This window comes from Hylaeus volcanicus, chromosome 1, assembly GCF_026283585.1.
Source record: "Hylaeus volcanicus isolate JK05 chromosome 1, UHH_iyHylVolc1.0_haploid, whole genome shotgun sequence".
Classification (NCBI taxonomy): domain Eukaryota; kingdom Metazoa; phylum Arthropoda; class Insecta; order Hymenoptera; family Colletidae; genus Hylaeus; species Hylaeus volcanicus.
In genome coordinates this window covers 31,432,893-31,446,061 of record NC_071976.1, presented here as the reverse complement: position 1 = coordinate 31,446,061, position 13,169 = coordinate 31,432,893, and the positions used below count along the sequence as shown (strand labels likewise).

Sequence of the window (13,169 nt, the reverse complement as noted above, 5' to 3'; positions counted from 1 at the left end):
ATATCACGGGTCTGAAATCTTTCGTTTACTGTCTGATCCTTGGTTTACGAATACTTCGGAAGAGCCAAGTTCGTTTTCAGTTATAAGCTCTGGTTATTAAAATTGACGAAGGAGGAAAAACGCAAAAGTAGAGTAGTAAACGAGTGTTAAAAATATTTTATTGTCTACATCGTTGTGTTTTAAACTGATTGAAATTTCATAATAGCAACCGAACCTCTATGTTTCGAAATCGAATGGTTACAGGAGAGCATTATATAAACGAAGTCAGGGGAAACGTTGAATTTAGCGGCGTCCACAAAGAGAGCAACTCCATGACAGTGTCTATTATCACCATACTGTCGATGGATAGCTCTCTTCATAGCACACGCTTTCTCTTCTTACTCTTCCTTTAATTCCTTCGTGACAATTTGTAAAAAATAATCGATTCTCCGTATTTTGTATCCAGGCTCCAAAAAGAATCTGCACGTTACACTTCTTGTAACCGTTGCTTCGTATCAATGTTCGCATATGTGTGTATAACGTTTGAATATTAATTCGTTTCCGAAATATTATTTTCGATCGAAAGATTGAAATTCTGTTTAACGAGTCGTACGGGATTTAGAAACGAACCAAGCAGATCGGTAAACCAAATGAAAATAGCGAAGTGGGAGGCAGAAATTGTCGCTGTAGCGGAGCGTAGCAGCTTCACTTGTTATCAGGAAGGTGCGAGCAGCCACCTTCCTCTTTAGCGCCGCCATCTGATTGCGCGGTAAACACAACCTCCGTGCGTTAGCTCGTGCCAAGAGTCGTTAACACTTCTCCTCCTTCTTCTTCTTTATCCCGACGTCCTTGTTCGACCATTCGAGCCTAAAAGATACAATGAACTTGAAATGAAATCGATGTTCGATCACGGAAATAATAGCCGGTACGATACAAAGATTGCAACAATATCCAATGATAGATTTCGGATACCGTCGAGCGCACGATACAAAGGGTCGAATTCCGACTTGGTCGGAATTTATTATATCGATACGAGATAAGTTCGAATAATTCGCGTCGTCGATAACAGTTATCTGACACCACTTGCCGGTAAGGGAATGGTAACAATTACAGATTTCCTGCAATTTCTAAAAATATTCATTTCACCGAGGCAACCTTCGAGGATCAAAGAGAAATGAGAAGATTCGTCGAGTTACGAATCACTATTATCGTGTTAGCTATAATTAACAGGTATCAACTACTTTCCAAATAAACCGGGAGAAACGAACTCAATGGTAGCGTGGTAATCTCGCGTTTTATTTACTCAGTTGATATTTTCACTGGTTACGAGAACAACTGTTTAAACAGATAAACATTTGGAGTAATTTAATCATATTTAGATATTTCACCTTGGTATCTTTCTTTTCTATTTCTTATCGGCCATAGGAATTCCTTGAAAGTGGAATCGTTACGACGCCGACGCCGACGCGACGCCTGTAGTACCGTGCCGATGAGTATTCACAAATAAGTGTATTAAACAGCTGGAGAACACGTGATCAAAGTTGTTTTCTACATTATCTACAAGCACAAAATACTCCCATGGAAAGCTTCGGTCGTACAAAAGTATGGACGCGCAAAGAAAATTTTCACGGAGCTGAACAATGAAGTGTCCTTCGCGATGATTCGGGTAAACGGAACGAGAAATATCGTGCTGTTTCCATGCTGTTCTATTACGTTGCCGAAGGATCAATAAAAACATTCGCTTGTTAAACCTGATGACAAATATCGAATATCGTCTTTGAGAGAAGCCAACGATTGCGCGTTATCAGTAGACGGCACGATAACGCGATAACGAGTCGACTCGTACCGATATTACCGAAAATCCTTTGGTAATACGTAGCTTCTTTCTACCTGGCTTTTTTTCGCAACTTGCTTGAAATATAGACGCGAGATTCGATCGCGGAATAAACGATAAAATCATCGTCGAAATCTTCCGTCTTCTTTTTATTCGAAAGGAAGAAGAGATACGCGATTAGATATGAAACGATAGCACAACAATTTCATTATCAACGTCAACTTGTCTTTCGTCACGATGGTTAATTACTAACCGGCGCAATTAACAGGATGAGATACGGCGAAATACTTGGATCCAATATGCGCGCTATTTGAATATCACTCCTGAATTTAAAAAAAAAAGAAAGAAAGAAAATATATATATCGAATCGAGTAACATTCTTTTCGAAAAAGGAAACACTCTGCCGAATAGTTGAAATTTCTCGATATATGTGTGTACAGAAATAGTAAGCTGGACGTGCTAGAAAGCATAGTTTATTAAAAACAATTTTGATCTTTTGAAGCAATCCTTCTAAACGCATATACGTTTTCATTTTCACGCCAGTCGACACGGAACAAAACACGAAAGAGTTTTGCAACGGAGTATGATTTGTAATATTCCCAAGGAGCAATTGTAATTGTACTCTCTAACATATATAGATCATATTCTGCAATGTATCGAATATGATTCGTAACGAACATCTAACGAAACTTTCTATCATAGAACGTAATTTATAGTCGCTTAACAAAGTATTATTCTCGAGACACGATAACACTCCGAATATCTTTGGTGGCTGAAAATTCAATATTGTTATCGTGGTCGCTGTAAAAGTTTCATTGCCCGTGCACGCACGTTACATAATCATCGTTCCAAGCGCGAAGCTAACGTCGTGTGTTCTCTAGCAGCAATTATACCCCTCGAATTTACACATGAAAAGAGTACGACACGAAGAATTCCAGCTGTGGCTGCACGAGGTTGCGGGTACTCGTTCGACGCTAAACTTGCGCGCCTTTAGCGAAATCGAATTTTCTGTTTTCCTTCGAGGAATTATCGTTCGATAAATATATTCGCCAATCAGCTGTTTGATTACTTTTTTTAAGCGGACGGAAGAAAAAGAAAATAATGGATTTTAAAAGAATCTCCGCCGGTCCTTGGCGAACTTACCTGATCGGTATCCCCGGTACCACGATACGCCTGGTCGCGATAGACATCCGGATGAACGTGCATTCCGGCTCGATGGTCTCTCCTCGTCCTCGATGCATGTCCTCGTCGATGAACAAGAAGTAGAAAAATAGCCGAAAACGAGAAACGTACGACGAACCGATGAATAAGAGGAAAGAAAGAGAAAAGAAATGAGCGAGAGAGTTAATGAACGAGAGCGAGCGGGTGGGTGGAACGGATGAGAAAAAAGAGAAAGAAGAGAGAAGAAATGAAGACTGACGAACAACTTTTGCAGAACAAACGAACGAAGAGGTTCAAGAACGAGTGACGTGGATGTCTCTCCGGGCCGACTCATATACTCTACCTGCGCTGATCTGACGTCACGGGTATGCTTCTTATCAAGCAGGAGCACCAACACCTGTAAGCTCGCACCTGTACGACGGAACTTGGCGCCGATGGGAACGCCCTGAGCTGAATTTTCATATAAAAGAAGCTTTCAACGGTAAGCGCTGCTGCGATCAACGTGTTTATCACGAGTCAATTTTATTCGATATCATACCAGACACACCTCTAGTCGTTCTGCGTACGCTTCCACAGAGATTTGTTATTTCGAAATTCATTTCAAGCATCGCGCAAAACTAGCTGGGACTGTCGCTAACTTACGAGGATGGACCGCGAGGATCTAAAAAATAAGAAACACAAAAATTAATAATTATAAAGCTTCTGTCTTTATACAATAAAAGCGAGCGAACATTTCTCCAACGACGTCGCATTAAACGAACGTATATGGCGCTACGTACTTATTCGAATCAACCCTCGAGCTGAGATAATCGATCGCGGAATATTAGTTCCTAACATGAACTTTGTAGTTTGTATAGCACCAAAAATTATAGCACCAAACACCGTAAACGTCGATCCATTTTTTTTTTTCTCTCGACTATGCAAAACAACTCTTATTTCCCCAAGAATCGAGATAAGGCGATCGAGAGGCCAACGAGTACCAACCAACAGGCAGCCGAGAACGTCAACCATGTTCTCGAAATCTTGAGAAATGGGATGAATTTACAGCCGTAGGACTGGCGAACGATATCAACATGCAAGAGCAAACGCTACAGTTAAAGGTAAACACAGTTTACGTGAAACGGAAAAGGAGGCAGAATACGAAGAGATAGAAACGGGACATAGTTGCGCCGACAACGTCGATGTCACGCACGTTTACGTGGAGCGTTGCACCTTATCTCGTGTCCCATTTTCATCATCGTGGTCGGTTTTGTCGTTCTTATTGTTAGTTCTTACACAATTCTAATCGGTAGAAACCGTCGCTTTATTGTTCGAAGCCATTACGTTTAAATACAGCCACGCAGTCGCGCACAGTTTCATTATAATTATAATTCTGATATTGGAATCACATCGTGATTGTGGAGCGATTGCCACCGGTAGCCAATGGTTTGCCCCTGAAACCGAAATAATTGTTCGTTAGCCTTCGACGATCGTTTAATGTTTAGCCTCTCGAATCACCTGCACGCGTCCTGAAACGTTTTTCTAACTTGATCGAGCATCTGCTTGTACGTCGCAAGGTCCGAAGCTTTTTCCTGCTGAACTATGCTTAATCTCGCCTTCGTTGCGAGACATTCCTCCTGGAGCAATTCCATTCTATAAAACGCGTCATCGTTAAAATGGATAAAGAATGTATTTGCGTTTCGTTTACGAAAAAATTCTTTTGTAGCTTACTTGAACCGTGCCTGTTCGGCATCGATACATTCATCGTTGGTCTTCGACGACCTAGGCAATAACCTTGGCTTGTACCCCGTATCGATCCTCACGTTCCCCGCTCTTTCTGTCTCCAATTTTCGAAGCTTCGATACCAATTTCGCCGATTTCTTCCTTTCGTCGCGCAAACAATTCTGTAATAATTTCCGTCCGTAACGAGGAATCGTGAAATTCACCTCGGCGATCAAATTCACTGGCGATAAAAAGCTTACCGAAAGACCGTCAACGTCGCTTCTCTCCTTGTCCAATCGCCTGTTCAGTACGATTATTAATTCCAACAGTCTTTCCCTTTCAGCCTCGGCAGCAAGAGCCAGCGTTACGTATTCGTTCGGTTCCCACGAATTTCGGAAACTAAGCGGAGGGCTGGTAGGATTCATACTATTTACGTAGATATCCGTTCGAATAGTCCTCTGGACTCCTAACGATCCGAGACTCGAAGCAGTTCCGTCTCTAAAATCGACGTTACGCTCACGCAGAGTCCTATCGATCATTTTTACCGCCGACCATCTTAAACATTTAAAAAGTCCTCGAACCTCAGCTTATCGATCTCGATCTCCCGCTCTTCCAGTCTCCTCCGTAGTCGATCGATTTGCAACTGCGCGGATTGCAAGTCGTTCCTCAAGGCCGTACACTCGCGTTCGCTCTTCTCCTCTTTATTTTTCATATCTATCTCGCGGTCCTGGTGCTTCATCTCCATCGTCTTTAGTCGATTCTGTGAATTTTCCACGCTTTAGACCGAAAAAGGCAAACGGAGTCGAGAACGCGCGACGCTCGACACTTACGCTAAGCGTCTCGATCAAATGATCGTCGTGAGATCTCTTCTCGTTCAGTACCGCGATGTTTCCTTTCGTTACATTCAGTTCGTGTTCTAGTACTTTGATCCTAGCCTTCGAAGCTTCCAATTTCCTCTTGTGACCTTCGATGGCTATTTCGGATTGCCGAAGTTGCTTCATTAAATTCTCGATTTGTTGCCGTCTTTCTTTCTCGACGTTACGAAGATTGGAGAAATTCTTCCGATCCATAGACGCTAAGAAAGAACGACGTTAAACTTGTTGCAATCAAATTTTTTACTCCGTACCAATGGATATCTTTTGGGTTCCTTCGTAGTCCGATAATCTCGACTGCAACTCCGTCACCTTCTGTTGCAACAAACGGATCTGCTCGGCTCTTCCTCGCCATCCACCCGGTTGATTCGATAGATTATTTACGTTGACATTCTCGCCCACTTCGCTGCACAGTAACTACGTTCACATCTTTAAAGATTATTTCATCTTTCACGACCAGAGCGTTTAGATTACCGATCAAACATTCATTTCACAAATCTCCGAAGCAAATCTGCGAAATATTGTTTATTAGAATAAATAACATACCTTGTGCAATTTGTTAATTTCCTGCTTAAGACTAGCGCAAGTATTTTTAGTCTCGTATAATTTCGTTTGAGTTTGCTGCAACTTGTCGATCAGATGTTTCATCCGATCCTCGTCATCCTTCGTTTGACTGTTCCCGGTACCTTTGTCAACGATACTATCCTGGATCTCGATCATGATACATATTTACAATGATAAAATAAATTGTAACAAATTACAAGCTATCAGGTTTGTTACATTTTCATTTCTGTTCATTATGCAAATTGTTTCCATATTTTGTATAAAAATCATAGAATCCAATAATATGTAAACTCACTCTCTTGAGAGGAGTGCAAACGTTTTCTTTCGTGTATTTCGTTCTTCTCCTCGTTCTTTTTATTAGCCAAATTTACTTGGAGAGTTTTACACTTGGACTTGAGAACTTCGATCTCAGCTACTTGCTCTCTACACCTCTTACTAAGCTCGATTATCTTCGTGGCGGCTATCTCGTTGGGTTTTCCCAAAATTGTCGTCGCTTGAACCGTTTCCACGGTTTTCTGGTTCTTCTGAATCTTTTCTTCTGCTTCCTCGAGTGCTCGACGTAGACAACCATTTTCGGCAATCAGATCCTGCCGTTTATTTCGATCATTAATCTTTCTTTAGCTAGTGCTTTTTCTTCGATTAACAAACATAAATAAATAGTTTTCCCTGGAGAGGATCCGCATAAAGGTGTGAAAACTTACACAACTAACTAATTGTTACATTCTTCCTATTATCGATTCCCCGTTTTCCCTTATCGATACAGTGGTGAAATATTCTATTTACCTGAATTCGATTCCGTAAAAATAGATTTAATTCTTTCGGAAAAATAATATTGTCGGGTAGCTCGGCCTGAGACAGATGAAACGATTTAATTTTCTTATCGCTTATTTTACATAGTCAACACGATCCTGTACCTCTGTAAAATCGTTTCTCCATACAACTGTTGCCTCAAAATCGAAAGAGTCGCATGTTTCATCTTGTGTTGTCATACGTTTCACTTCCGATTCAGACATTTTTTACAGCAAACCATAAATTTCGCTTAGCTAACCTCTTATATCAGAGAACGAAATGTATAACATTTTGTACAAATAAGAATCTATACTTTTGACGTTACGAGAATCGTCAGACATCCGATTCTCTTGTATTTTTTTCTCCGACCATTTGTTGTACGTGTACCTTACATACCACTTCATTGTATCATAAAACATACGAAGTTAAATTTGTGTTCTCAAAAGCATATATTTAACTATTTAAATAAATAAGGTTAATGTTTCGTTGAATAAAGTATACGCATTTTTATAGATACATGTTTTATCTATACTGGTCTGAACATAAACTTTTATAATTAATTATCGCGTTTACATAAAAAACTTAATTCTAAATTTTCAAATAGAGAAACATCGAAGACGACATTTAAAAAATCATTTTAAATCTTATTCGTTCGATAATTATGTTTTCGTCGTTTGCCTATGTTGTTTCCACTTCTTTCCACCAAATTTCTGGTTATTTTTCTTATATCCACCTGCCAATTTTCCTGCTTTTTGAAGGGCCTGTAATTTAAAATTCTTCGCGACAACTTCTTTTTTGTTACCAGCACCTCCGGAATATTGCACATTTATTCGTCGTCCGTTAACAAATGAATGATTCAGCGCAAGTGCTTTCTGTAAATAAATATAAAGAATTATACATAGATAAACACGTAACCACTATATTATACATACTAAAATTATTTTATAACGTAATAAGTAATATACCTCGTAATCTGTATTATTAGCAAGCTCAACATAAGCGAATCCACGCGATGTATTCGCGTCTTTTTTAGGTATTCTGATATCGATTACTTGACTGACTTTAGTCAAAAAGTGCTTTTTAAGTTCTTCGTTAGTAATGCTGAAATTAAAAAAATATATTTAGTACAATGTATAATAGGTGTACGGAAGAATTATACAATTCTTACCTGTATGGTAGATTTCCTACAAAAAGAACATATCTTTTTTTCTTTCCTTCTTGCTCTGTATTCTGTTTTGATTTTTCCTTCGCGCTAGGACTTTGAATATTATTTGTCGTAGCTTCATCATCAACCTCTGCTTCGTCGTCATCGTCATCTTCATCATCTTCACTGTTCTCCTCTTCGTCCTCGTCGTCATCATCATCATCCTCCTCCTCCTCCTCCTCCTCCGCGTCAATATCAACATCTTCCTCATCCTCTTCTTCTACATCATTATCTGTCTCAACATCATCATCATCATCATCATCATCATCATCATCTTCATCTTCATCTGAATCATTTTGTTTTACAAGAAGTAAATTGCCCTGTTTAGGGTTCTTTTTTTTATTAACTTTATTCATCTTAAGTTCTGGCTTTTCTGGTAACTTTTTCTTTTGTTCATTATTTTGGATTTGTTTCTTTTTTGCAACTTCTACTGATTTATTACCTGCCTTTTTTTTTGCAACTTGTTCCTTTGGCTTGTATGTTCCTTCTTTTATTCCTAACACTTTCTTTAATGTTGCTAATTTTCTCTTAGCAGTTTTTGTTAGATTTCCTCGCTTCTCTATATCTTCGATTTTGTGTTTTATCTCTGCAACGGATAACTCAGGTTTTGTTCCAGGTTGAGTTTTTTGTTGTCTATTCAATTTACGTTTCTCACGATACTGTAATCTTTGCTGTTTTACTTTTTGTTGTTTTTCCTCTTTGCCATCTAACATTTTTTTCTTATTTTTGTCTGTACTAACTTCACCCACTGGCTTCTTTACAGAACTTTGCACTACGCCCATACCTTGCTCTTTCTTCTTTTCGGTCGCCAATTTCTTCAATGCATCTTTTTTAATACCTTTATCATTTCGCACAGCTCCATTTTCTACCTTCGCTTTTTTTTGTGCTTTATTCGTATTTAATTCACCTACCTTCCCAACAGCCTCGCTTTCGCTTATCGCGCGTTTCTTTATATTTTTAACCATGATTGCTTGCTTACTCAATATATAAACGTAAATTCACTAAATATTCGTCTGTATAAAAGAAATGGTAGTAATTTATAATAGTAAAGCTTGGAACGTAACAAGAATTAAGAATGTAAAAATCGATTATTGTAATTTTTAAGTTAATTTCAATGAAATGTAATTCAGCTTACCTATTTTTTAATTTGATATTTAATCGCTGCTCTTTCTAAAACAGTTTGAAGAACAAAGAAATGTGTACTTCGTCAATTAAATAGAATAAACTCAGCATGCCGCCTTAAACGTGGTCGAACATCAAGTTTTTAAGGTTAAATTCAACATGCGCGTGGTGCTAGTGCGTCTCTTTCTGCGTACAAGCGTGTAACGTGTAAATGTAGAAAACGCTGAACCACGTAGTATAGTTCCGATTTCGATTTATCTTATTTCCGCATGCGCATCGAGCTTATGATCTATATTTTTCAATACATTTTAGCGTTTATTACTTAAACTACATATACATTGCTTGCAATATACTATCGATAATAATTTTATCGAGCAATAAATAAAGTACAAATCGTATGACATATTTCTTTGTACTAGTGGTAATTTCAAATTGAGTCATTTGTTTGTGACCGTCACTTCCGTTATATCAAAGCCGGTGTACCGGTGTTATTCGAAAAATATTATATACTTATCTTTAACAAATTTAACATTCTGACTAAAATTAATATTCTCATCCAAACGAAATAGTTGATAGAATGGTTAGAGAGATTTTTCAAAGCTATAGTCCTGCTTATTCGTATCGTAATGCATATCTAAATAATAACAAACTTCTTTAATTTATTTTTATAAACAAAGCTCGTAACTGTCATATAATACATTTATTAGGCAGTGAAATTTACAAGTGTTACTATCTATTTAAGATAGATATCTTTGTATAATTAAATATAAGCTGTTCTGTAAAAATATATCTCATTTTTCAAGGAATGTTAGAAAAATTATAAAAGTATTAATCTGTTTTAAGTCTGAACTAAACATTATATTTATACAATTCTAAATTAATCGAATGTCTAAATCATGTAACGAACAAATTTCAGTACAGTATATGGTCAATAATATTATTTTATAAACGAATTGTAAAAATGGAACCATGTAATATCTATGGAAGACATTTAGTAATTGTTGAGTGATTGCACTATATTTTAAAATACTAATGAATACTGTAAACGCAGTGTATATTAATTATTACATATTTGTGTGTGTGTGTATTTGATATAGCATACGAGCACATTAACCTACAATATTTACTTCATATAGAATAAACACTACAAAAGTTTCATACAATCGATTAAATATACTTAACCAGTTATTTACAATTACGAACCTTTTATATTGTATTAATATCTTTATTCCTGCATTAAAATATTAGGAAAAAGTCATTTCAAAATTGTACCATTCAAGTACAAATTTAATCGTACAATATACTAAAAATACAAATAATTCAGTTAAATTCATTTTTTTTACTTGCCATTGTAATAAGTGTTGCATACAAAATTTTACAATTCTATAAAAACAGAAAATGTATTACACATTACAATTGTGTAAAAAATTCTAAAGTTGATGTACATAACTAAATTTTTAATTATTTGTAACAACCTGAAAGCAAATACTTTTTGCTACTATGCAAAAAAAAAAAACAGTACGTGTATATAAATAATACATAATTGTTTGTTTATTTTACAATATTGTATGCAAAAGTTATAAATAAAAAGTTTGTACAGGAAAATATATTAGTTACTTATAATCAACTATAATATTAAATATACGTATTGTAAATTTATGCAGAAATTCGTTAAGAAAAAATAAAGGAACACAGTTGAAACCAACCATTATTTTCTCTGTAATAGCTACCAAATATTAATAAACATGGTATTATTATACTGGTGATACAATTTACAGTTATCGCTTTCGCATTTAACAAAAGTAGCAAATGTCTATATTTGGAAGCAATAATCAATCGTATCGTAAATTTACAAGTGGATATCCGGAATCCTACTATTCATTGTTATCATAATTGCTGTTCTAAGATTTTAAAAATTAATACCTGAGTTATAATAATTTTTATATTCAAAAATTTTCTTTTTTGTGTAAAATAAAAATTTTGCTGTCTACTCTGAATACATGTATCTTATATCTTCCAAGTAAATGCGAATTCTCAATAAGATCTATAGTAGTCTTTCCATCTTTTTGCATGAGCTTTTGCAATTCCTTGTCAAATATTATTAGGTCAACCATATAATACGGTGTCGTTGTTTCTAATTATCAAAATGAATTGACATTACAAACTGTTAAATATCATTTGTTATTCTGTTCAGATGTTAAATATTTACATACAACAAATTAGTATGTCTAGTCAGCTTTACGTGGCTTACGCTTGCGGACATTCGGACTACTCGGTTCAGGCTTTGAATCTTTGTCCGTATCTTTTTCTTTCTCTTCTACGTCGGATGTTTCCCCTTCAGATTCTTCGTCTACTAAATCGTCTTTAACATTTTCAACTATTTCTTCGTCCTGTATACTTTTCTCTTGCATGAATCCACCTGATCCATCTTTCTGTTTCTTTTCGCCTTGCAGCGTTACAGGTTTTGGCGGATATATAAAATCGATCAAGCAAACGATAAACTGCAAACGATAACGTTAGTTTTTATTACATTTAAAATTTCAGCATATAAACTTACCAATCCCAATATAGCGCCTAACACGATAGTTGTAACTGCAAAGATTAAGTAACTTCCCCATGTAGGCACTCCAAAGTCTTCCATAAGTTTATTGTGTACACCCTGAATAAACAATAAATAAATTCAGTAATTAATTAGAATTAGGGCTATCTCATTGATTTTCATTCTGCTTTGTTGAATAAACACCATGTGTAATTAATATTTACCCGTAATACTTGTGACATTTTATAGAATTGACTAATAACAGACATCATAATAGAAGTTGGGCTTTTCCAACCAGGTATCGGTTCAATTTTTTCCCAAGTCTTTTCAGATACAAATTCAACCAAAGAGTCTTTATCTCTAGGACTTTTATATTGCCTAAATATACCATCCTTAACACTAAAAAACATTAAAATTATTTATGAATTTTCTATTTAGATGTTTACTTGTTTTTATGATATCAATCTAAGGAGGATGCTTACTGATATATCGTTGGCAAAGCTGTAACCATAAATCTTCCACTTAGTCCTGGAGAATCGGTCACGTCAACTTTTCCAACATTGATATTTAGATTTTTCTTTAACGAAGCAAGATGTTCCCAAACTGGTTCGAGTGCTTTACAAGCAGGACACCACGGCGCATAACTAAAATAAAAGATATCTAAATTGAAACTTTAAACATAATTATTTCAATTTGGAAGTCAAATTTTCAACACTGACACTTTTAGTAAGCTATTTCATTGTTCGGAATTTTAATTCAATCGAAATGTAATTATTCGCTTCCCCGCATTTAACTTCCCTTCTTAATTTATATGTTACATATTAAAAAAAACTTAAAGTACATAGTCTTCTTTAACGTAATTTTTGACACGCCATCAAATTTGACGACGCAAGAATCACTTCAACCTACAATTCCACCATCCATTCTCCGATCAGCATACGATCCCAGTTCTCTTCGGAAAGTTGTTCCGCGTAAGTATTTTTCGACGATGCCTGTGTACTAACGCTTACAAGACTCAAATATAAACAATAACTTGTGATGTAAAATGCAAAATTCAATTTACCGTACGACATCTTAACTAATATACACCGGTATCTTACGCACAAGCACAAGCTGCCTGAAGCTGCCGGTTGCTGGCTGCTGGAAGAACCACACAAATCCGATCACATAGTGACAAATATAGTGATACGAATAAAGTCTTCTTCACAACATCGAAAACATTATAACATTTTGTTACCCTAAGAGAACGCTAGTAAATTTTTGTAGGTTTCCATCCTTGAAATGTAACCAGAGATGGGCAAAACCCTAGGCTTCGAATAAACCTGAAGTTTGCCGATGTGTTTGTCTCGTTTCTTTCTTTGGAAAATGTTCAAAAAAGGAAACGAAACAAACGTGACGGCAAAC

General features: G+C 36.3%; 2 protein-coding genes and 1 long non-coding RNA gene across 3 annotated transcripts; all 3 read right to left on the bottom strand.

The window, feature by feature from the left end:
* Nucleotides 1–7: 7 nt before the first annotated feature.
* LOC128872906 (uncharacterized) lies at nucleotides 8–4,104 on the bottom strand. The gene is made up of 3 exons (XR_008456273.1): nucleotides 3,754–4,104; nucleotides 2,957–3,635; nucleotides 8–846 (listed from the first exon to the last, which is right to left on the bottom strand). It is a non-coding gene; the product is annotated as an uncharacterized LOC128872906 (long non-coding RNA).
* A 178-nt stretch (nucleotides 4,105–4,282) lies between these two features.
* On the bottom strand, nucleotides 4,283–6,044 carry LOC128877416 (uncharacterized). Its single transcript, XM_054124706.1, has 6 exons — nucleotides 5,506–6,044; nucleotides 5,257–5,435; nucleotides 4,936–5,173; nucleotides 4,685–4,857; nucleotides 4,472–4,606; nucleotides 4,283–4,407 (listed from the first exon to the last, which is right to left on the bottom strand). The coding sequence occupies exons 1-6, from the start codon at nucleotides 5,743–5,745 to the stop codon at nucleotides 4,359–4,361; spliced, it is 1,014 nt and encodes a 337-aa protein (XP_053980681.1). The 5' UTR covers nucleotides 5,746–6,044; the 3' UTR covers nucleotides 4,283–4,358.
* Nucleotides 6,045–7,330: 1,286 nt separating this feature from the next.
* On the bottom strand, nucleotides 7,331–12,907 carry LOC128876554 (glutamic acid-rich protein-like). Its single transcript, XM_054123024.1, has 8 exons — nucleotides 12,675–12,907; nucleotides 12,248–12,409; nucleotides 11,990–12,164; nucleotides 11,784–11,885; nucleotides 11,464–11,727; nucleotides 8,069–9,093; nucleotides 7,866–8,001; nucleotides 7,331–7,772 (listed from the first exon to the last, which is right to left on the bottom strand). Exons 1-8 carry the CDS (start codon nucleotides 12,836–12,838, stop codon nucleotides 7,560–7,562), a joined length of 2,241 nt encoding a protein of 746 aa, XP_053978999.1. The 5' UTR covers nucleotides 12,839–12,907; the 3' UTR covers nucleotides 7,331–7,559.
* Nucleotides 12,908–13,169: the final 262 nt, after the last annotated feature.

Coding starts and splice junctions, on each gene's coding strand:
- LOC128877416 (XM_054124706.1), bottom strand. CDS start 5,745: ATGGATCGGAAGAATTTCTCCAATCTTCGTAACGTCGAGAAAGAAAGA. Junction 4,858..4,935: donor GCGACGTTGACGGTCTTTCG/GTAAGCTTTTTA, acceptor AAATTATTACAG/AATTGTTTGCGCGACGAAAG. Junction 4,408..4,471: donor ACGTTTCAGGACGCGTGCAG/GTGATTCGAGAG, acceptor TTTCGGTTTCAG/GGGCAAACCATTGGCTACCG.
- LOC128876554 (XM_054123024.1), bottom strand. CDS start 12,838: ATGTCGTACGGTAAATTGAATTTTGCATTTTACATCACAAGTTATTGT. Junction 12,410..12,674: donor GGAGAATGGATGGTGGAATT/GTAGGTTGAAGT, acceptor CTTTTATTTTAG/TTATGCGCCGTGGTGTCCTG. Junction 11,728..11,783: donor TAGGCGCTATATTGGGATTG/GTAAGTTTATAT, acceptor TATCGTTTGCAG/TTTATCGTTTGCTTGATCGA.